Source organism: Strongylocentrotus purpuratus, unplaced genomic scaffold (genome assembly GCF_000002235.5).
Source record: "Strongylocentrotus purpuratus isolate Spur 01 unplaced genomic scaffold, Spur_5.0 spur5_contig_866, whole genome shotgun sequence".
Lineage (NCBI taxonomy): Eukaryota > Metazoa > Echinodermata > Echinoidea > Camarodonta > Strongylocentrotidae > Strongylocentrotus > Strongylocentrotus purpuratus.
In genome coordinates, this window is record NW_022145575.1 from 237,209 (window position 1) to 262,958 (window position 25,750).

General features: G+C 36.5%; 2 protein-coding genes across 2 annotated transcripts in view; one reads left to right on the top strand and one right to left on the bottom strand.

The window, feature by feature from the left end:
• Positions 1 to 2,287, bottom strand: part of LOC105444553 (general transcription and DNA repair factor IIH helicase subunit XPB-like) — a 22,388-nt gene extending 20,101 nt beyond the window's left edge. The window contains exons 1-2 of the mRNA XM_030974068.1: positions 2,151 to 2,287; positions 1,069 to 1,140 (exon numbers count right to left, since the gene is read on the bottom strand). Coding sequence (XP_030829928.1) covers positions 1,069 to 1,140; positions 2,151 to 2,178 — 100 coding nt within the window. The 5' untranslated portion in view covers positions 2,179 to 2,287. The remainder of the gene's footprint in view (positions 1 to 1,068; positions 1,141 to 2,150) is intronic.
• On the top strand, positions 2,281 to 20,238 carry LOC589410 (nucleolar MIF4G domain-containing protein 1). The gene is made up of 16 exons (XM_030974058.1): positions 2,281 to 2,368; positions 2,879 to 3,128; positions 5,241 to 5,366; positions 6,060 to 6,213; positions 7,408 to 7,996; positions 11,015 to 11,085; positions 11,776 to 11,904; positions 12,869 to 12,993; positions 13,459 to 13,552; positions 14,866 to 14,968; positions 15,707 to 15,837; positions 16,599 to 16,716; positions 17,544 to 17,685; positions 18,132 to 18,296; positions 18,782 to 18,913; positions 19,360 to 20,238. Exons 2-16 carry the CDS (start codon positions 2,883 to 2,885, stop codon positions 19,648 to 19,650), a joined length of 2,616 nt encoding a protein of 871 aa, XP_030829918.1. The 5' UTR covers positions 2,281 to 2,368; positions 2,879 to 2,882; the 3' UTR covers positions 19,651 to 20,238.
• Positions 20,239 to 25,750: the final 5,512 nt, after the last annotated feature.

The following is a 25,750-nucleotide window of genomic DNA, read 5'->3' on the forward strand; positions in this document are numbered from 1 at the left end:
GCCTTACCAAAGGGCACAAGTGCATCAACTTGGTTTCAAACCAGGGACCTCCCGGTTACGAGACCACTGCTCTAACACTGAGCCATCGCGCCTCAAGTACAGTGAGAGACAGATGGATGGATTGATAGAGAAGGATGGTAGGACAAAGATTAATATACATCATATACATTGAACGAGAGATATATAGATCAAGAAGAAGGAAATGAGAGAGAAATATAGACAGATGGAGCGAGACAGGGATGGAATAAGATAAATACAGCGAAAGACAGATAAACGGATTGATAGAGAAAGATGGAAGGACAAGGAAAAATATACATATGCATTGAATGAGATAGGGTGCGTTTAAGCTCAATTTTGAAGGCAGAATGAGCGATATGAAACGCTCATCGTAAACGCTCATCGTAATCGCAGTTCCACGGTGTACTGTTTATGCTCACTTCTATGGCTCCTCCAGGCAATTCTTGCTGGGTGGCCTCATTGGTCTTGCAGCTGGATTCGCAAACCTACACTGTGCGTGCTACGTAAGACCACTAGAGGTCAGTGCGTTGACCCCATTTAAATGTGTTTGCAAATTGTAAACGCACGTTTTTGTGAGTTTACGATCGGCGATCGGGATCGCGGTTTTTCTGTGATTCTACAAAATCGAGAAAGGACGCAACCGTGTTTTAAACTAAACGCCTAACAGATGCCTGATTCTGGCCAAAAAAGTCGAGCATAAACACGCCCATAGATATATCAAGAAGAAGGAAATGAGAGATAAATATGGACAGATTGAGCAAGACAGGGATGAAAAAAGAGAAATATAAAAGGATTGAATAAGATAGGATACTGTATAAGTTGATATTTTGGAGTAAAGATGTTTTCAAACATAGCACAATATATGTGGATAAATAGGCTTGGCCAGCTATAATTAGCATGGCAGCCATCTTGGAAAAAAATAGCTTAATAGTAATGCCCTGCCTCCTCCTTTTTTTTAAAGTCCAGAAGAGAAACACATTATTTTTGTTATTTGGCCTAATAGTTTGATATTTGGACTGATATAGTGATAGAGAAATACGTAATACTTACCATCAGGTCCTTGTGTGTCATCATTTTCTAATTCAGGAGACTCTGTTCTATACTTCTTGGATTTCTTGGATTCTGAAGGAAAAAAATTGCACAAAACTAAAGAAGTTAGAACAGAGTATGTTGACATGAGTTACCACAGAATGTACCAGAGAATTTAGCAAGTTAAGTATCAACATTCATTAAAACTATATTATTCAATTTCTGCATCCTCACACAGTTTGGCCTTTGCAAGTATAACAGCCTAGATCTATAACTGTTTTTTTTTTAATTGCAACGAGCATAAACCAAAGTTTTATGATACAAAATTATTAAAAAGTTTAATTTAAAATTAAAGGGATCCGGTAAGTTTGTCTCAGATTCTGAAACGAAATCCTGGATTAAGCTCATGCTGCAATGATGATTATAAACCTTTAGACTATTCAGGAACCCCATGACTTTTACAAGCCGATCGCCTGTCTGATTATCAAGATATTTATGATTGGAATTACAAATTTTGAAAAACGTTTGCCAAACGGTTTTCATAAAACTACAGTCTTTTGGGAAAAACGAGTACGGTAAAAGCCGGTCACTCAAAGATTATTACTTTTTTGAGGCACTTCTTGATCATTTTGAAGTGCGTTTTTTTAGGGCTTCAATATTACACCATATAACAGACACTGATAACCTGTAGGGTCGTGCATCTTAGATTTAACATTGTTATTATTTAACAATCCTTTTAAGGCGTAATCATTCTTAATTTAAATGAATGAATGCCCAATTACAAAAAAACAAGGGATCTATACAATGAGAAGGAAAAGGTTCGTAAGAAAGAGGAGGAGGAGAAGAATAGTGAGAAGGAGAAAGAGAAAGACAAAGACAAAGGAAGGGGAAGGAGGAAGACATGGTCATGGAAAAGGATCGATCGAGGACGAAGAAGAAAAAGACGAAAGGAACCCAACATGAAATAAATCATGTGGGACTGAGCTGAGATCAGTGAATGTTTATTTGTCCCATGCACAAAGTAATTTTTCAACAATCTATAGAATTTGGTAATTATTACACAACATAATATCACTCTTGCAAATGTAATTGAAAACATTTACCAACGTCTTTACGATCCCGCTTGCCCATTGCACTCAGAATTGCTGAAATGTGACAGCGAGTGTGCTCTCGATCTCGATCCTTCTTGATCTTGCGCTAGTTATTGCATTGCAAATTCTGCACGCATATAAATTATATTGCTGCGAATTCAGCAAACATCATTGCGCAATCATACGCAGGGAAAATCATTTTGGATCGCACGTGGAAAACACAAGTAAATGTAAGTCAAATTAACAATACAAATTACAAACAGTTCTTTCATTGTAAATATGGAATGCCAGTAATTGAAAAGTTACGGTCGGTAAAACCGGTCTTAATCTAAAAATTCCTGTAAAAATGAAAACATGCGTCGCAGTACTAGGTAGTCGATGCGAACGCTGCCGTCGCAGTCCCGGCGCGCACCGGGCGGAGCCGTCCTCGTGGACGCGATAGAGCTAACAAGGCAATGCATGTGCAAGGCCAGGGTCGGCGCCAGTGCAGTGGCCAGTGCAGTGCAGTGTCGGTGTTACTGACAGTTACATTTTGTTCCATTGACACTAGGACTAGACTAGTCCAAAGCTCCTAACCGGTCGGATTATACACATTTACTTTATTTGGACTCCAGGAATCTCCAAAACAGTGGAGGGATCAACTAAGTCTAAGAAGAAGAAGAGTAGGGTAGGCTGCATAATCAGTCCTTTATTTTTTAGAGGCCTCTACATAATCATTCAATTGTGTTTATTCCTTTTAGCAAGATGAATTCTGGGAGGAGCCAGAATGGTTCACGTCGGCGGCCGATGCAGCAGAACTTGAGGAGAGCCCGCAAAGCAATGAAGAAGATGGTCCAGTTTGCTGAGGATGATCATCAAGACAATGAAGGGGTCTTGCCGTCAGATGGGAGGAGCTTTAAAAAACAGAAAGGAGCGAAGCCGAGAAAACAGAGGAGGAAAGAAATGAGAATAATGAAGAAGGCTAAAAAACATGCTTTTTTGTCGGGAAAAGTAAGATTGATGGGTGTTTGTAAACTTTGTACAGTAAAATCATTGATTCTACAGGTCTACAGGTTTTACATCACAGAAATGTAGAATGTTCTTTTCACTGGGTCATCAATGAAAATAAAAAAGTATTCTTTTCTAGAACTTATTTTCGAAGCATTTGTTTCAATGGTAAAGTTCAAACAAAAAATAGAATATAAAATTGCCCAAAAGAAAAATAAGTTACAAGTCCATTTTAAGAAATGGTCTATCAAGTTTAACTGAAATTTAGGAGTAGTCTTGCAAAGCTTTGTTGTCATTAACATCTTCATTGGCTTTTTGAATTGTAAACTTGCCCTCTGGGAAAGTATATGAGTGTGAGTGTGTGTGTGTGTGTGTGTGTGTGTGTGTGTGCGTGTGTGTGCGTGTTAATGGGTGCATGAGTGTGTGCCTGTTTTGTAGTTTTAAGATGATATTATATTTTATATTGCTGCTTTTACTCTGTTAATTTTTCAGAAAAAACAATAAAAACAGAAAGAAAAAAAAACTAGACATAATACTTGTTTAGAACAAGTATAGGTGGGCTGGTCAACTAAAATTTGAGACAATTAAAATAGAGCAAAAATAACCGAGATACTGCTAAAAAAACAATGTCATTGATGTAATGATGTTAACGAAATTCACCTTCCATAGGCATAACACGCAACGTGTGAAATTTCTGATATGTGCCCTTTAATCGTAATTTTCACTATGATGAAGTGATCAAAATGAAAAATGGTGTAACTGAGCTTGTAGAGAATTGTCTTAGCTACATCATATCGAAATTTGGAAGAAAATCGATCAATATTTACAGAGATACAATCAATGTTACATAAATATGCTGACGTCATTATATGCAAATTCGTATTTTGAGTTCCAAGGCCTTTATGATGATGTCACGATACACTTAATGGCCAAATGAGACATGGAATCATATTTCCGACTCATACTCTATCTAAATATAAAAAAACATTGAAGGTCACGGTTCATTCCAAAGAGCTATAATGGATTTTGCATAGGCATGTTTTTGCCCATATATGCTATGTAATAAAAGAGCTCGCGCGCACGGACATTTATCTTGAATTGACGCTCATCTTGTTATTAATGGTCATAAAGAGATAAACATGGTATCAAATTCCTCGAAAAAATATGAGAAATATCATGAAAGAAAAAAAAATGGCGATTATATGTTGTGTAATGGGTGTTACGCGCGAAAACGCGCGCGCATGCCCGCGCGATTTTTTATAAAATGCTTAAAATGACCTAAAACATATGCAAAAAAAATTTGAGACGATTCTGAGCATTTTCAAATTTTGCGCGCGCACTGACGCGCGGATGTTTGCGCACGCGCGTGTTTTTTTACCTGAAATTAACCGGACTGATATTGACCTTGATCATGATAAATATGAATGAGAAATGAATTTTGGTTATGAAGATATGATCATGAGATGATTTTCAGAAAATTTCACAAAATGGCACCTAGATGACGTCATCAGTCAAGGTCAAGGTTGAAAACCTTACCGTGTCTTGTCCATATGCCTATACATATGTGTGCCAAATATCAAAGCATTTGATCGAACCATTTCAAAGTTATCTTGCTAACAAAAAAGTGGGTCAAAATAAGAAAAATAAATAAATAATAAAGGCAATTTTAACAAAAATATAAGGTGGTCTGTATTAGATACAGCCCACCTGAAAAAAAAAAGAATTCTTTTCTAATGAGAATGTATAGTGTGCTCCCGTTTTATACCATGTATGGAAGTGTGAGAATAAACTGAGTCTTTGTGGAAATGAAATCGTATAGGCTTTCTGAATGTCAATGGTTATGTATCCTTGTAATTCACATCTATCATGTGCATGTCACATGTCTTCAGCCTAGTGCTACATAGGCTTAATATAATAAAAGATCGCAATGTTCAGAGTTTACCAAATCTAGAAGTAGAAGAAAGTTTTAGCTTTTAATCATAAAGAAAGTCTCAGTTACCAATTCTGAAAGAATAAAATTACCCTTTCTAAAAGATTCTGAATTTACCAACTCTGAAAGGTAAATTGGCCTGTGTACCTATTTTTAATTTGGTCTTACTATTTTTTTGTTACTAGAACCTGAATGACATCAGTGGGGAGAAGAAGGAGTCGACCAAGAAAACAAAGTCACCAAAGAAAGTTACTTCAAAGGATTCAAAAACAGCTGAGAAGAAAGCGAAAAGAGAAGAGAAAATAAAGATGGTACGTGAAATGAGATCAGGGGATTGTTTCACAACGACTAAGATTGACTTTAAGTTGGACTTAGCTATGGCAGGCCGTTCATGCTACTGTTTGCACTCGCCATTTACTGGCATTGGTTTCTCAAGGGAAGTGTAAACCATGGTCACAAATCTACAGAATTAACTTTTTTTAATAGTTTATTATTGAAGGAAAAAATATTAGCTAAAGATTTCTATTGAGAGGCCAATAGTGAGAGCAACCAGTGGCATGAACGGCCTGCCATAGTTAATTCCAACTTAAAGTCGATCTTAGTCTTTGTGAAACACTCGCCTGAAGATGGATACCATAGAATAATGTGTGTGGGATGAAACTAAACACAATTTCTTTTCAAAATATTATCAACATTTAAAATCTGACTCTACAGTTGTATATGTACATGTTATTTTTCTCTGCAATGGTCGCTAGTACAAGAAACAGAGTACACTCTGCAATATGGCTTGTTCAGATATATGGTGCAGTACATCTCTGCAAAATGAGCCATCATGTTTTTTTAAACGTGTAAATGAATGGTAGCTGTTCACAACAAAAGTACTTTCAATCAATGACTGTCTGTGGACATCCTATGTGTTTTGATGTCAATATTGTTCTGATATGTATTACAAACAAAACAAACCATGAGAATAGATTGATCTTACTTTTTTTCTCTTGATGTAGGAGAAAGAAGAGCAGAGAAAGCGTGAGCTCTTGGCAGCTAACGAGGAAGAGGAAAAAAACATCAGACGTTTGGAGAAAGGCCTTAACTTCAGGAAGAAGAGGAAGACAAAAGAGAAGATAACTCCAACAGCATTCAAGGAGGATGGCCTCGATTGTATCCTTTCATTTTGTTCTCTTCATATTGCATGGATATTGTTAGTGTATATGAAGAGGTGGCATAGCTTTACCGGATAGCCCTTTTGCTGTTAATCATAATATTGTGTTTTAAACTTTTACAGGTTATTTACATCAATGCCATGATATAGGTAATGGTTCTTTTATTAGCTCATATGATTTGCACTATTAGAGGAGCAGGACCAGGAACAGGACAGATTAAGATCCAGAAGAAATTATCCCTCCTTCTGCCACTGATTTACATGAATATTAGGCCTAATAACCCAAGGTTAAAAGAAATACACTGTCATTCATATCTTTTGCCCCCTCCCCTATCAGACTCATATTAAATCAAGTGTCATGTTTAACAACACCTACCTTTTTAAAATGACTTTATACTATTTGAAGCAGAATTATGTGAAAAGTAAAGTTTCCACTTGGTCACCACACTATGCCTCGAATATTAAAAGCAGTCAATATATATTTTATATACCGAAAAAAAGGAAAATGTTGACTCACCCATTTAGGTTTCCATCTCTTTGAAGTCATGAATATTAACACCAACAATAACACCAACAATAACACCCATTTATACTAGTACACAAAATGGCGATCGGTCGTCTGCGCTGCGTGGATTGGTAGATTCGTCGCCTGAATGCAGCGACCAAAATCGAATTGCACTCAAACACCGTTAACGGTATTGCGCATCGGTCATCGCACAAAAGAAACTTATACGGTAACACGTAAACCAAAATGGGGATCGCAGCAAAATGACGTCACGTTTCACAGCCATGGAAAAAGTGCTATGAAAAATGGATATAAACCGGTAGAGCCGGGAAAAATGACTATGAATTTCAATTAGCGGGCATGGTTAAGAACATGACTGCATTTTCAACCAATCAGAAGACAGGATTAGTAAAGAATCTTAAAATGAGGTATATAATGTATTCTAACTATTAAGTCTGCCCTACTTGCCCTTTTGTCTTCTGTTTTTCTCTCTCTCTCAGTGGCTTTCTCTCTTTCCATCTGTTTTCTCTTTATCACCCTCTTTCCTCTCCCAGTTTTTCTCTTTCTTCTATACTAATTAACCCAATTTACTTTTTTCCACCCGTTGTTAAATCATAGTACTGTACTATTTCTCTCCTGGGTATGGAGAAGCAAATGTAGATTAATGTCCTTAACATTACCACTGCAGACTTACTGGATATTGTGAATCCCAAACTCTTAGAGGCAGCAATGGATGACGAGTTCATGGACTTTGGAAAGAATACAGAGGATAGTCAGGAGGAGGAGGAGGAGGATAGCGAGAACAATGGATTAGAGGAAGATGGTGATGGTTTAGAAGACGATACACTGGAGGATGGTCAACAAGAGGACAATAAAGAGAGGATTGCTAAGAGGAAATCTTCTGATCAGCAATTGAAATCTAGGAAAAAGTCAAGACTTTCAGATGAAGATGATGATGAGTTGGACTCAGATGGAAGTGGAATGGAGGAAGATGTTCATGACTTTGATAGTGGTGATGATGATGATGATGAGGGGGAAGATGATGAGGAAGAGGAGGAGGAGGAAGACATTGCTGATTCAGATGAAGATGATATGAGAAAGACAATGTCAATCAAAATGGATCCCTACGGTAATGTGATCGGCGAGAAGAAACCTGAGAAGACGTTATCCTACATTCCTCCTCATAAACGAGCCGAGATGATGGGACAATCAGTGGACGCTGAGAAACAAGCTAAGATGGATCGATTGAGGAAACAACTCAAAGGAGCAATAAATAGGTATGATAAATCAGTTTATGATAGTAATAATAACAATATTCTATATATCTGTAAGCGCACATATCCACCACACAATTTGCTCATTTACGAAGGTATGACAGTCGGTTTATTATGGTAACTAGCAGGACCCGCGGAAATCCGCGGGATTCTAGAGGGGGGCGGGGGGTGTAAATAGATATATAGAGACTGTCTAAATTAAAACCACCAAGAACTTTATTTGCCATTCAGGCCATTAAAAAAATATACATGTTTAGCGTCCCCGCCCGCTTCCTTTTTGGGGGCCACCTCCTATATTTTTTTTTTTTTAAACAGCTTCCCCGCCCGTTTCCTTTTTGGGGGCCGCCTCCTATTTTTTTTTTTTTTTAAATTTTTTTGAATTTTTTTTATTTTTTAAAAAATTTTTATAGAAAAAAAAACAGCGTCCCCACCCGCTTCCTTTCTGGGGGCCGCCTCTCCTATTTTATTTTTTTTTTTTGAATTTTTTTTTTGATTTTTTTTTTTTTTTTTTTTTTTTTAAAGAAAAAAAAACATGAAAAGCACTGCTAAAATGTATTTCTGATCTTAAAAAAGAAAAGAAAAAAATTGTCGGCTGCCATCTTGAAAAATAGCCTGAATGTCAGGGAAAATGTACGGAGCAGCCATTTGAAAGAAAAAAAAAAAAAAAAAAAAAAAAGGGCCTCGATCCTCCTTCCCATTTTTCAGAAAAAACAGGACGCTAAACATGTTTTTTTTTAAATTTGGCCTTATATAAAAAAAATTAAAAAAAACGATCCAACTGTACCGGTAGTTATTCTTTAAGCCACTGGAACTGCGTAGAGTTCCGTAGTGTGGCGTACCGACTACGCAGAAATTAGGCTGCGTATTAATGGGAAAATAGTCCCTGCGTAGGTTATGCGTAGGCTGGCGTACAGGTTTGCTTATATGGTTGCTTACTGTGTGGAAAGCTTTTACTGCTTTGACGATCTGGCGTAGGGTAGCATAGTGTTGCGTAAAAAGGCGTACTTTCTGCGTCAAGTTTCTACGCTGAAAGTACGCGAAAAAAATTAAACATGTTGACTTGTTTTCGTTCATCTTGCGTACCCCTTTCTGTCCCTCAGCATATAGTAACGTAGGCCAGCGTAGTTGGTAGCAACACTACGCAACTCTACGTATTGACCCCACGCCAATTAGTGACCCGCAAGTGTCACAAATAAAGTATTAAAAATATGCTCATCTGACCCTAATTAAACGCCTAAAACCCCCGAGCTTTTGGGGGTTTATGGCCCCTTGAAACCCGTGGACCCCACGCCTATATTGTATATACACTCAACTCGCTGCGATCTGATCTCTCAACTTTGAAGAACGTAACCCCCGAGCTTTTGGGGGTTTATGGCCCCTTGAAACAAATATACACTCAACTCAGGGTTTCAGGTTTCCTTCTTCATAATTGCCTATTTAAAAAAAAAAACATTTTTCTAGTTCAATAACTAAGTTTTCATGCATTGATTTGATGCAAGAACTGTAACATAATAGACCCTAGATTGTGATTATTTCTGACCATAAATTTCGATAATTATTTTTCAAAGTAAAATTTTCACAAGAAAATCAGACAGTCGTTTAAAAACGTAGACATTAGTAATACTTTTACTAATTCTAAGCTCAGGTTTCGTAAATCTATTCACGAAACTATATTGAAATCGCGGCAATAATGATGCAAACCAACAGATAACAATTTCAAAGTGTCAAATCTCTTCGACTCGAGCTCAGCTCAGCTCTACTCACACACATAACACTCCAGCGTAACTCCACGAAGCTCAAACACAGGCGCCGCAGGCCTCGGACGCCTGCGGTGCCCGGTGCCGGTGTTGGAGATTCCTCGAGTTACTGCACTGTGATGTGTGGTGACTGAAGTTAGCTTGCGACTGAATTGTCAGTCCAATGGTTTTCTTGTCAAAACTTTCCCTTTAGAAAATGATAATCAAAATTGAGTACACATGGCCGTAATAATCACAAAATAAGCTTTGATTTCATACCTCCATTCACGAAAACTATATAAAAATCGCGGCAATCATGATGGAAATAGGTCTCTAAGTTTGGACGTCGACGGGAAGCCCCGTGTATCTCTTGTGCAGCTACTACATGCAAATCCATGCAAAGCACATCCTAGCTACAACAAAGCACATCCTATAGAAAGATGCTTTACTCTCGGTAATCCCGCCCTTTGCATAGAGCATTTAATACGCAACTTAATGTGAGTGGATAGTCATCGGTCGTGTGTCTACGGATGTCATGTTGAATATCCATGAGGTATCTCTGTCGTCACGCATATCCTGCATTATGCATATCGCGTCTGTTTTCGCCCTGGACGTCGACACGGAGGAGGACCTCGGGCGGAGTATAGCCAATTCCACAGAGTAGACTCTCCCGCAGACGATGGCACCGGTCACCGGGACCCCGAGGGGAGGGTTCAGGAGGAGATAGCCGCACCAACTTGGGTCGGCGATCTCATTAAAAAACAATAGAATACAAAGGCCGGCGGAGACGTCGCGCCCCCCGCGGAGCCTTAGCGTATTATTATTATAGATAGTCAGTTTATAATAGAAATGATAACAAAAATTGAATATCTTTAAGGCGCAGAGTTAACCGGTCTATTGTAGTGTTATTGTTCCATTCTTACAGCTGGCTATGTCGACCGGGAACAGATTTTGCTTTTTCTATGACTGCTAGACAAATTATAGGCTGTAATTTCCACATACTGTTTTACACCTTGGTTTGATGCAATTTACAATTTTTAACATAAATTCATTTCATCCCATGTATTTTTAAAACCAATATTTGATAAATATTTCTGATCGTATAACCTAATCGTAAGGTGTATGATGGCCTTCACATATACATATGGAGGTTGCATCAGTATGAGCTAGGAGAAAAACATGTCCCTTATAATAAACCAATTTATTTTGGGGTCAAGTGCATTTGATGACTATGGTTGATAAGAGAGGTTCTAGAATGAATCTCAACATTTCTTGTTTCGTACAGGTTGAGTGAGAGCAATGCCCTGTCCATCTCCAACCAAATAGAGGAGCTTTATCACACCAACAGCCGCAATGGTAAGTGTTTGTCTTCCCTTCTAGAGAGAAAATAATGATGAGTATTGGAGAGACAGGGTTAACACTATTATTTACAGTATTATGTCTTCATAATTTTATTCAGATATTGTACAACTTCAAACTGACTTACAAAACTGTTTGCAGGATGAAATGGGCCATTGTACCTTCCTTGATTATACTCACTCTCACACATGTTGTACAACTACGACACAAACCAAATTGTATACATTACATGTTGTTAGGACAAGCCATGATGCTTTTCTTACCTAGTAATGATTTATTTATGAAATTCACATTCTGACTATTGAGATACAATTTTTCATATAATAATAATAATAATAGTCCGTTTTTGTATAGCGCATAATACTTAGTCTCTATGTGCTTCCAAAGAGCTCCAAAGATATAACAGGTGAATCATATAATTTGTATCAGGCACTTCACAAAGACCTATACATTCAACTGAATTGTTTTGTATTAGTAATATTTTATTTCATTATGTTGCTTATAAGCTGTTGAACATGATGAATAATTATACCGAGTTAGATAATACCACCTGTGCGCTTAGAAACCGCCTTTATAAAGCTACCTATAAAAGTAATTATTATTATTATTTACGTTAGAAAATTTGGATACAGTACAAAAATGGCCTATTGATATATGTATGCTAACAATTACTGTTTATCTGGACAGATATGAATGAGAGTTTGAGCCGACTGATTCAGGATGCATGTATCAGTTACAGCATGGCACCTGACAGACTGGTCATGGAACATGTTTTTCTGATTGCTATCCTACACTCAGTCATCGGCAGTGAAGTGGGTAAGTATCAGTAAATTCAGTTCCTATTCTAGGCGAATGCATTCGCATGTTGCATCAACTAGTCTACTAGCCCTGTAAGTTCTTTACTGTTAACTGAGAGTGAAGTTAAAGCCCCTCTAAAGTGGTAGGAGCCTCAAAACTTTGATGGCAAAATTTCACTTAAATTGTATCATAATGTGAAAGAGGATGTCATTTAAGACACATTTCTGCAAGGATTTTCGAAACAAATAAGTATCGATGAAAGAATACAAAGTTTAGGTTTTCTGCATACAACATAAAACCCAATTATGTATTCTTTTAGTCTTCAAACACTTATTTTAGGGGGAAATCTTTGCAGGAGTGTGTTTTAAATGACATCCTCTTTCACATTACGATACGATTTAAGTGAAATTTTGCCATCAAATTTTTGGCGAATTTGGGACTCCCAACACTATAAGAGGGGCTTTAAACTGCAATTCATTCAAGCAAACGAACATTGTTACATTCTGAACTTCGCTGGCGAAAATCATCCAACGATGATGGAAACGCCATTAATCTCAACAAAAACAACAACAACAAGCAATACCAATTTGAAGGGACAAAGTCTTTCTGCTACAGTAAAACAAATTTGATAATCTTTTGAAGGTTCGCAAATATCTGATGAGGGCTTTTTAAATGTCTCACAAATCGAACATGCACTTGTACTTCAAAGAGCAGACTATGTTCAGCATAGTATGTTATGTTTTTTGGTGAAGGGGAGCTTTTCTAATATTTACTGATGTACACATGAGATTCACAGCTTTCACTTCCTCGCTACCATCTCTTTGAATTCAAAATTTTTCCTGTGTGATAGCTTTGGTGTCCAAGTCCAGACACGCCTTCATCACACGTGCTCTGGCATTGAAAGTAAAAGTATTTTTAATTTTTAATTCAATTTCAATTCCATTCAATTCAATTATGACAATTGTTCTCATGTTGTATGTAGGTGCCCATGTACTGCAGTCCATAGCGACTCGTTTTGATAAGATCCATTCTGATGATGGTAACTATGGTGATAGCAAGGAACTAGACAACATCATTATGCTCTTTATTCATCTTTATAACTTTCAGGTAAGAACACACTCCTTGCAATGCATTGCCTTTCTGAGAAATCCTACATTGTGTAATGTACCTGATAAATATCTTGTGTTACAGTTGGCAGGCTTAAAGACCGTCAATACTACTGGGCCAGAAGGGATTAGACCACACAGCGAGATCACTGACAGGTGGCTATCTCATTAACTCAGCTCTCAACTAACATAAGAAAAAGAGGATCATGGGGGACCAACAGGCACCGATTGGGGAAGTTTTCTATATAGAGGGAGCAAGTAGCTACAAGTAGGACAGTGGGGCTTTAAAGGGGAAGTCCACCCTGATATTAAGTTGCTTTTAATAGAAGCAGAAAAATGAGAGAAAAAGATCAGTGAAAGTTTGAGCAAAAAACAAATTAAAATAAGAAATTTATGAATTTTTTAACGTGTGATCACAATGTCCAAGTTCAGATTGAATGAAACAATGTGTTATTTTATTCATCAGATTGTCCATTGTGTGCTGATATATGACCTGATCAAGAAACTTGCTGAAAGCTTTACAGAGAGACACATCGAAATGCTTCTACAAATCTTGAAAAGTAAGTTCTTCTGAAATTAATTTGGTAACATTGCAAGCAGAATAGAAAAGTCTGACCCACTGATTCGATTCTGCTTATCTGTTGTAGAATTCTAAAAAAGGAAAAATTTATGTTTGTAAAGTAATTAGTTTTGTTCATTTTGCTTTACTATTTATAATCTGGTTGTGCCTTCTTATTAGGGCTGCGACGAGTAGTCGAATGCTCGAGTACCCGCACGGTTGAAAACTACTCGAGTACGATTTCTCTTACTGAAATATTCGGCCGCAAAAAAAAAAAAAAATTCCCAGGCCGACGGTTACTCATGCCAGGGAGAGCGGCGGCCGCTGGCATGGTGTTGTCGGTAAAAATGTTTCCCAACTCAAGCACTGTCAAACTCACCACTCAGAAACTGGGACCAAATGTCCAGATTTCTGTTTGGACTTGGAAGAAAATGGATTATTCTGCCATCTTTGGTTTTTAAAACAGCATTGTTTACTGTTATTATTGTTATTAAATCGGCGCCTTTAACTGCAACTCGAAGTAAAGTTGCATGCGTTTTCGGCGATGGACTTGGGATACTGCTCCAGTGGTATGGTGGTGGCAAAAAAAAATCAAAAAAAAAAATCAACAACAAAAAATCAACAAAATTTTTTTTTTTTTTAAATAAATAAAAAAAAATCAAAAAAAAATTTAAAAAAAAAAAATCAAAAAAATTATAAAAAAACATGGCATCCGAATATTTGAGTATTCGCTTGTAAGCCTGGGAGTGTACTCAGGTACCTCATTACACTGTTGTGCACAGCCCCCCTTCCAGCCCCCCTTCTTAAAATAGATTCTCATAAATTGACATTCACTAAATATTCAAGATTATAAACCGAATGAATTATTAAAACAAATACATAGTAGCTGAGTAGCTGAGCTGTGCATGCATTTTGCATTCTGGCTATTGAGATACAATCATTCATCAGAGATGCGAACTGTTTCGTTTTTGCTGTAGTTGTTACGTTCTTTTGCTATGAATACGGAAGTATGTTTTTGTATGTTTTTCTAAATTTCCGATCATGGGCTTTGTGTCGTATGTGTATTATGCACCTATGTCTTCAAACGATGCACGCAGTACAGTGATACGGGGCCCCAAACTTCACATGTTGCGAACATCCCACGTGTTTGATTTGTACACAGTTTGTATTTTCCCTGTGCTATGTATCGCATACATGTTTTTAACCAGCCCCAGCTTCCTTTTTGTGTGTATGGGGTTTAATACATGTCATGTACATGAAGCTTGTATGCCATCATGCAGACTTGTATTATTTGTTTGTTTGTTTGTTTACTAGGTGCAGGAGCCACACTCAGAAAAGATGACCCGTCATCCCTCAAGGATATCATCCTTCTCATTCAGAATAATGCCAGTCAGTGTCCAGATGAACTCAAACAACAGTAGGTCATCTTAAAGCCCGTCTGTACTAGTTTGGCTAGGCGGGATTAGACCACCCAAGAAGGTCACTGACATGTGGCTATCTCATCAACTCAGCTCTCAAATAACATAAGAAAAAGAGGATCACGGGGGACCAATGGTCACCGATTAGGCATTGTTTTCTATATAGAGGGAGCAAGTAGCAACAAGTAGTACAGTGGGCCTTTAAATATCGTTTTCTTCAGTTTTGTTGTTGTTGGAGAAACATAGCTCAAGAGAAACTTAGAAAGGGGTCTTTATAGGCAGGTGGTCTTTATGTTCAGGTTCTCTTAGTACAGGTTTCAACAAGAAACTATTTTCAAGAGAAACAACAAAATGTGGTCTTTCTATACAGGTAGTCACTAAAGCTGGTTTGACTACTCATAAAGATTAACTACTTGTCTATAAAGACCACTTTTTTTTTCTTCTTTCCCTTGAACAACATTTCTCATAGAAACATGTACTACAGGAACCTGTACATAAAGACCTCCTGCCTATAAAAACCGTTTCTCTTGTCTCCCTTAGGCATTCTTTCTATACAGGTTTCACTCAGTATATGTATTTACCTAGACTATTCAGTGTGTGGGATACATGCGATAATATATTTGTGTTATAGATAACAAAGAATGCATGTGTAATTGATAATGTCATGCACAGTAGTGAAGACTCATTAAGAACATTTTATAATTAAATTGGTTGTAATCTCAATTCTCTGTACGCAGGTCTCGAGTGAAGTTTATGCTTGAGACAATTGGTGCGTTACGTAACAACAACCTACGTAGGATCCCCAACTATGACCCTACAAACCTTGATAGACTGAGGAAACTACATCGGAGCATCATCAAAGACAGAGGTACGTTTGAAGGGCGATGCAATAGCAAGTTGCTTTGAAGGAAAGCAGACATATAAATTGTAGAAAATTTGAATGAGGTCATTAGATTTTGTAGTAACTAGGTCAAAGGTCTCAGAGGTCCACTTATGAAATTCCAGGTATTCGCCTCGTTATCCCGATATCTCAAGAATCACTAGAGATATCAGGCTCAAACTAGGTAACGATATGTATTTTCATAGGAAGACAATCTAATCAAAATGAAAGTTGTTAATTAAGATAAAAAGACAGATACAATTGAAAATTACAATTTTCTTTTAAATTGCTGCACAAAGGGAAATTTGGAAGTTTGGTATCGGAAGAGTCATTGTGATGTAGTGGTGGGCAACTCTCCTATTTTTTTCCAGTACACCAAATGTTATTATGCAGAGGTGAATTAGCTCCTCAGATTATGCTTGTGTTGAACAACATATCTATTGAGCTTCATGATAATATGAAATGTGTTGTAAGATATATTGACTCAATCTATCTCCCTGAACTTATTTAATTGTTACTCAGTGTGTTAAAGCCTATCTGCACTAGTCTAGCCAGGAGGGATTAGACCTCCCTGCATGGTCACTGACAGGTGGTTATCTCATCAAATCAGCTTTCAATTAATATAAGAAAAAGGGGACCATGGGGGACCAACGATCACCGATCATTAGGAATTGTTTGCTATGTAGAGGGCGCAAGTAGCTATAAGTAGTGCAGTGGGGCTTCAAATGATATAACTATGTATATTGTAGGTGGCGATGATTCCACGCTTCGCATCTCGCTCGCTGATCTCATCTTGGCTGATGAAAGAGGGCGTTGGTGGATTGTAGGATCGGCTTGGAGCGGTCATGGCCCTAAACAGAATGTCAGGTAATTAGAGTTTTCATATCGTGTAACGTTATTTTCTACCTTGAAGAGAATATTCTGACTTGAAAGAAGTTTATGAAACACAGTGCAAATTATAAGTGCCTCTGACGTGTACAAAGTTTATATAAGAATTGTCCATTTGGAAAGACATATACACACACTTGTATGTGCAGTACATTGTAGCTGCAGTCATATACAATATTGGCACTCTGTGAGAGAAAAAAATGGCAGCGGCCATAACTGCCCAGTTCTAAGCTTTGAGTTTCACAAATTTTAGGGCTTTGAATTGATATTTTAAACTTGTTGCACACTTTTAATTTGATGTTGGATGGACCCATGAAGGCTTTTTTTTTCAAGTTCTTTTCCTTTTTCATTAAAAACAAATTTTTCTCTTGCAATTTTAATGAGGTTGGATTTAGTGACTGTTAAAAGTAATGCATGTTGTAAATTTGGACAGATAAGTCTCTTTATCAATACAGCAATATTTGCATATTTGCTTTGCATCTCAAGAAAAGTAGTATACAGTCAAACCTGCTTTTAATAGCAACCACCTGTATAGGAAGACCATCTGTCTGTATAGACCACATTTTTTTGTTTCCCTTGAAAATAGTTTCAAATTGAAACCTGTACTAAAGGAACCTGTACATAAAGATCACCTGCCTATAAAGATTACTTTTCTTTTCCCCTTGAGCAGTTTCTATATGCAGGTTTCACTGTATAACTGGCATGATGCTAAGGCCAACAAATTTAAATGACAATATGCATGTTACAGTCATTTGAGTGTTAGAACTACACCGATGAGCTTACTATACATCTATTCCTATCTTCAGTGACCAATCTTCAGGAGGGCAGCTGGATGAGATTGTCGGCAAGAACCTAGAAAGCAGTAACAAGATTAGTGAGTTGTCACGGCAACAGAGAATGAATACAGACATCAGACGAACCATCTTCAGTATCATCATGACTGGGGAGGTATGTATTTGCTACGATTGATTTCATCCTAAACAGACTAGGTTATTTTTGTTGGCTTCTATAGCCAGAAAGGGACAGATCTTGATTACCGGTAGGTCCCTGTTTCATAAAACTTGTTATCAAGAACACGTCTCAATAACTCTTATAAGCTACTGAAATCAAGGCATTTAGTTGGCTGAGAGCAAATTTATCATAGAAATTTAGGATTTGTTATTGTGGAGGAAATATGGGCATGATTTGTTTGTGTTTGATATGACTACACAGATGTTTTGAATACCAACATTTTTTACAACATGAAACTTTCACAAATGGCAGACATTTTGTCTTGTAGCAGTTGTAAATAAATCATTTTTTTGGCATGAATCTTCCGAATTGAATCTGAACCACTTTCGAAATTAACAAACACTTAGAGTAATATTTAAATGAATTTGTTTTTGTTTTGGTAGGATTATACAGATGCTTTTGAGAAGCTGGTGAGGCTGGGACAGAAAGGAGGTCGTGACCGGGAAGTAGTTCATGTGACCCTAGATTGCTGTCAGCAGGAGCGTTCTTACAACCCTTACTATGCCTACGTCAGTGATAAACTATGCCAGTTTGACAGGAAATTTAGGGTAAGATTTTCTCTGTCTTTGTCTCCTGCTTCGATACATGATTTGGGTTGTACGAATGCGTAAAATGTGTAAAAATGTGAAAACATGGTTAAATACACATTAGCTAAAACAATGGATGTATTCACACAGCCCTTGCAAGTGCTTGGTATGGACAAAAGTAAATTTTTACTCCCTGTGATTACTGTTGAATTTGATTAAAAAATAATGTGGAGTATATCCTTGTATTCCACTCAAGGCCATTTGATAATAAAGTCAAACCTGTTTTAGTGACCACGTTTCTATAAAGGTAACCTGTCAACAGTGGCTCTGTATTTTGTTTTCCTCAAGAAAGCAATGTGTGTTGTAGAACCTGTCTAGAAAGGCCACCTTTTAGCAATGGCGACTTTCTCTGTTTCCCTTGGATGGCCTTTGTTGGCAGATTGAATTGTTTATGATTATTATGAAGTTTCATAAGTGTGTGTTGTATTAATTCTTCTTTCTTGTAGATGGCATTCCAGTTTGCTTTATGGGACAAGATTCGTATGCTGGAAGAATTGAGTCCTTCCGCCTCAAGAAACCTAGCTCTCCTCCTCTCTCATCTCATATCATGTAAAGCTCTTCCTCTCTCAGTAATAAAGGTTGGTACTCCTAGTTTTGTCATTTCCTTTTTTTATTCCTGTGATAAAACTCCTCATATAAGAGATGTATAAACCATGAGTGTACAGTTAGAATGTTTAAAATCATGACTGTCCAGTAATTTTGATAACATTACTCTTTGCAAGTTTTAGGTAAATTTGTTATCTTTATTTAAAAAAACTCCAGCAATATAGATTTACTCTGAGAAGGCCACCCTTTGGACAAACAATATCGTTCAGTATGTTTGATACAAAACCTCTTCATACACTAATTAGAAGGTGAAGATGCTACTCTGACTTACTCTTCCAACCTTCATTCTCTGAAACTGGCATTGTTTTTGTAGATATATGTGAATGATGATTGGAAAGAGAATTTTCAATCAGAATCTTGCCAATGAATATATGCGTAGGGTATGATTTAATCCCCAATCATTGTTTTTGTCTTCTAGATTGTAGAGTTTGCAGACATGAACAAGCACACGGTGAGGTTCCTGAGTAGTCTTCTAACAGACTTACTTCTAGAGAAACAAGACAATGCCATCACGTCTATCTTTGGAGGAGTTGCGTCGGTGGCCAAGCTACGAGTCTTGAGAGAAGGACTGGGACTCTTTATGCATCACTTCTTATTGAATACAAACAGGAAGGTGAAAGGAGGAGAGGAGGTGATAGAGAAGTTAAAGAAGAAAATCTTGATTGCGGAAAGTGCTATGCAAGGAGAAGACGGGCCAGTCAAATTATAAGCTGGTTTCATGTTTATTTAGTCGAACATGGTCAGACTCCCTGGCAGACTTCAGCAGTATGCATGACACATGTTGTATCTTGACGTCCAGTAAAGATGCTGTGATGTTTGAGTCACAGAGAAGTTATGGATAAGTTAAAGAAGAAACTCTTTACTGCAGAATGTGCTATGCTAGGAGAAGACGGACCAGTCAAATTATAAGCTGGTTTCATGTACATTCAGTCTAACCCGGCCAGACTTCATCAGCAGACTTCAGCAGTATGCATGACACATGTTGTATCTTGAGGTTCAGTAAAGATGCTGTGATGATTTTAGCCACAGAGAAGTTACAGAGAAGTTAAAGAAGAAAATATTCACTGCAGAATGTGCTACGCAAGGAGAAGACGGGCCAGTTAAATTATAAGCTGGTTTCATGTACAGAACATTCAGTCTAACCCAGCCAGACTCCCCATAGACTTCAGCAGTATGAACGCCAAATGTGTATATTGACATTTAGTCAAGATGGTGTGATGTTTGAATCCTTGCACAATGCTTGTGTCTCAAAACATGGTTTGTATCTACAGATGGTTCTCACAACACATGAGTAGTGAAAGGTTACAAAGTAGAATGTATTCCTTTTGAAACACTGTGAGATGATAGGTCAGATAACGAGTGATGGATTTTGTTCTCTCTTTTGCTGCATGTGAGGTGCATACACACATCACTTTATGAGAATCATTACCAATATGGGATAAAATATTGCGTTACCTGCATCAGGAATGGGATTTATACTTGATAATTAGTGGTTTCATTTGTATAAGTGAAATGTTACTTTTTATAGAGAATATCTAGATCAAATTTATCCTGCAGAATTGGAAACTGTCTTTGTGGTGATTCCTATCATAGGCTACTTTGGTTTGGTGCAATCACACATCGCAGGTAGGCGAAGCTTTAGCTCGAGCTCAGGTTTTCTCCTTTGCTCATTTTGAAAATCTCATCAGAAAATATATGATAAATTTCTTTCTTAAACTACCACTTTTCTTCTACCGGTGATTGTTATAGAATGCACAGGTAGTTGTTCCTGCCATGCTGGCCTTTTCATTTACGGAAACATACTTCCTATTTACAATATGTACATGTTTGCCGCAGAAGGTTGACTCGCCAGCAGTGTGACTATTAACGATGACGTAGCCCATCAAAATTTGCATTTAGCAGAACTCCTGGAGGACCTCTCAGAACGCCAAATTTTGGGTGTCAAACCCAGATTTTAAACTCATATTTAATCAACTTCCCAATGGAATTTAAAAAGTATATTAATATTAAGATCATATACTTCATGTACATTTGTATATATGATAGGTGAAGATGTGTTATTCAAGAAATATATCAGCACTTTCAAATATATTAATTCTGTGTTTTATTAGTGCTTTCTTGATACAATATCAATTGAGAATGTAATTGTCATAATGTAATGATAAAGGACAGAATTTTCTAGGAATAAAAGATGAAATATAGATTTGAAAGTAATGTTTAATATTTCGACATGGCCATGAATATCTATGGATGGGATCCACTTGGCATACATCAGTTGTTGCTATGTTTGGCAAGTTTTTAAGTTGTCAAAAGAAACTTTGTACAAGAAATATGCCTTCAATTGGTAATCGGGTCTCTATGGCTTTGAATGCATGTAAAACATCCCTGCAAATTTCAACAAATATGATTAAAATTTAGTAAGGAAAAAAATAATATTCATTCTAATCTTCAGTGGTTAAAAATGTAACTCTGAAATTACATCACCAAAACTAGGGGAGGACATCCATTTAATCTTGATTAAAATTGTTTTTATAGTAGGGAAATCCAACCCAAATAGACAACTACTCTAAAAGAAAGCAGAAAAATCAGAGAAGCAAACTGATGACAGTTTCAATTAAAGCTGACTAAATATAAGAAAGCTATGGATTTTTGAAAGTTGTAATCACTATACGTTTGGGCACGTCAAATTTGCTGAAGCGGTCATGTCGATGTCATGAAGTGCCGGACTACCGGTAGCTTCCCATCTGTTCCAACATATAAAATGACTAAAATCTAAATTTGTCAAGAAATCATGGCTCAGAAGTCATAATATCTGTAATATATTTTGAGTAGTGCCCCAAGGAAGAAGGAACTTGCAAGAAAAACAGAAATTAGTGATATTATTGTACACAGCAAATGGGAGAGTTATCCGCATCCTACGTCACAATCCACTGACCAAACTACTGATTTGAGATTCGCATAGAATTAGTGACTTCATATTTCAAACATTCATAACTTCTTTACTATTGGTCCGATTTATTTCAAACTTTTGACATTCCGTTTATTTTTCTGTTTTCATACAAATCAACTTATTAAGGGTTGCTGTATTTCCCTTTAAATAACAAAAGAAGAAATGAGATGAAATCACTAAAAGGATGAAAGATGAGGATTGAGAATGAGTAAAAGATAGAAGCATTTCAATACACCAATACTGATGGAGAGGGAGTGAGAACAAGAGAGGTAAGGAAATGCAGAGAGAATGAAAGAGAGATAGATGATGGGGGGGGGGGGGGGCATATATTAACTTTTATGAAACAAGCACTGGAACTTGTAGTGTGCTTGCATTAGATAATAATCACATCAGCCAAGCTCAAGTCAGCATAATTCAGCACCCCCCAGTTCTACAAATAAAAATGTATGTAGATTCATAACCACCACCACCACCATAATCATCATCACCACCATCATCATTACCACCACCATCTTCATCACCACCATCACCATCTTCATCACCACCACCACCATCATCATAAACACCACCACCATCATCATCACCACCACCATCGTAAACACCACCACCATCACCACCACCACCATCAACATCACCACCACCATCTCCATCACCACCATCATCTTCATCACCACCATCATCTTCATCACCACCACCATCATCACCACCACCATCATCTTCATCACCACCATCTTCATCACCACCACCATCATCACCACCATCATCATCTTCATCACCACCATCTTCATCACCACCATCATCTTCATCACCACCACCATCATCATTGTCAACACCATCATCACCACCATTACCACCACCTTCATCTTCATCATCACCATCATCATCACCACCACCATCATCACCACCACCTCCTTCATCACCACCACCACCACCACCACCACCATCATCATCACTACCATCATCATCATGACCACCACCATCATCACCACCACCACCACCGTCAACACCACCACCATCGTCAATAACACCACAACCATCTTCATTATCTTTACCATCATTATCATCTCATCATCACCACCACCATCATTGTCTCATCATCATCGCCATCACTACCAAGTAGTCGCACATGAGTACCTTGCCAGGACCTCACTCGGGATTGCATCAATTTCATCCTTATTTGTTTTCAGCAATTAAATACCTATATAATTTCCATCGGTGATGGAAATGTTTTCTAATACTACTAAATGTAGATGTAGTTTGGGTAAGTCCAAATCATTGTCTGATAATCTAATTAAGGAAACTGAAGAAGATAAACTTTAAAAGTTTGTATACTGGATTTGAAGTAAATGACCGTCTTGATAAATATGATCACAATGATAACTTGGCGAGAGCTTTGGTACGATTGTACAGGGCCTTTCATGATCAAACACACACATTATCGCACGACACAAAACGCACATATGATAGGATGACACAAACACACATATTCTTGTATGAATTCTCTTTTTTTTTTATTTCATTAGCATATACATGTATATATATTATACAAGAATTGACAGTAATTAATACACTGTATGACATAAATAAAATACTTTTCTCTCTGTCCCTCTCACCTTATAGAAACATTCTAGGACTATGATAATAGGCATCAGCTTATATATATCTGATCCAATAAATGCTATAGCCAACCAACCATCCCAACTGTTTCATAGATAATTCTCTTTAAAAATAATGAATATATCTGGAATACATCAATGGATCAGGATAAATAATCTCAGTTGGAATTCATAAACATGGACATTTCCTGGAATACACTCTAACTGAATGAATGAATGATTGAATACATGAAATATATGTTACCATATAGGGAAAAATCATATACATGTAATTGCTATAGACAAATGATACAAGTAAAATGCTTGAATACAGTATATAGATAATGATCTTGATAATATTTTGCAAGATATGAAGAAAAGAAAAATATCTAGCTTCAATATGATCTTTGCTTCCCAGCTACACAACCTATGTATGGTTTTTCCATTATATTTTTCAAATGCAAATACTACACATGGGGATTTAGCACAATTTGCATGATTTTTTGATAATGTTATGCATCTGTTCACTTTTTTTTTTTGGGGGGGGGGTGAATAAACAGTTTCAGCCTTTGGGCGGCAGTGTTTTTAATAAACCAATTTGAATCAATTTAATTTCCCTTTCTTTATTATGATACATACAAATCACAATATTTATGAAATGTAAAAGAAGGTAAAGTTTACACTATGATTTTGTCCTTTTAAGACAAATTGAAAATAAAATGCATCAGAAATATGCAAAAATAAAGACTAAAATTAACATTGCAAGTTAAAATGGCATACAAGCTGGATATCAATAAAAAAAAAAAATTCAATTCTACTGGAATTTAAAAAAAACATCACCTTGATTTTTTGTCCTTACGGAATTCAAAACGAGGAAAATTAATCATCAGCATTTTATACATGTGAAACATGATGACTATTATCTACATGGATGTAGCTTGTCGCAGAGATGTCACATGATCTTTTTAATGACATCATAATAAACAAATAAGATAGCTTCATTTCATATCAAAATCCAATCTGAAATGGTTGCTCAAGCATATTCATTCATAGTATATAAATATGATTGAAGGTGTATTTAAAAAATATAAAATATAAAAGAAAAAGATGTTTAAAAGGCTATTCAAGAATATGCATGTATGATATATTTGAATAATAAAAGCTTAATATAATCATTAATATGCATGCCAAAATAATGTCAAAAGCATCTATATAATAAGGATTAACAATAGTCTATATGTTCTTCAGATAAGTAATACCAAAAAGAAAAAGAAAAAAAGAGCAGTACTGTTCAGAATTTTGTAACGATATATAGATGAACACTAGAACTTTATCAAATATATCTCAGAAAAGATTTTCTATAAACATACATACTGATCTGATATTACAGTATCATGTGACAGCTTATATCTAATAACACTGAAACACCCATCTATTCCTTGCACATACACTATAACTTGCATTCCGTGGATAAATCTTGTGGATAAACTCCTTATAATTGCAAGATATTTAATCAAGCAGATTAAAAGATTAAGCACCAACATGTAAACAAAGACACAGAAATGAAATAAGAATGGAGATTTATAAAGTTTGATAAAATATATAAAACGAGAACATCGCTGTATACTTTACAGCAAAGAAGTTAAAAATATATATATATATATATATATATATATATATAATTCTCCAGAAATCTTATGTGTATTTTCATGTAGAATAATTTATATCCACCCAAAGAAATATTTATGACATCTTGAACTACAAATTGTTATTTTCATTTTCATGAATGGCGATGACATAATATGGTACAAATGTTCTTGAATTTAAAAAAAGTTTGTTTTGTTTCTTTTCTTGAAACCTATTACATAATTAATGTATAATAAAAAATAAACTTTCAATACGGTTTGGGATTTATACAGTTTTGTTTCTTTTCATTACTTTAAAAATGTTCATCGGAAGAGACGTATAAATGTATAAATGAGCCAGGTAATTCAAATACAAAATACTTTTATCGGCTGCGGCGCTTTAATTTTTGGATGACTTATTTTGGTAAATACATGCATCTAGCACCCAATCACAGAAAGAAAAAGAAAAAAATAATTTTGTAGAGTAATCACAGAAGACAATAAGGACTAGACTACAAGTAAATTATGTGTATATTATTTTGAACTCACAGGAATATCTGCTTTCCTTCAATGCGTGAAAGGCATAACTCAAACTTAAAATATGCCATAAATAAATGCCCTAATGGCTCTCCTGTTAGG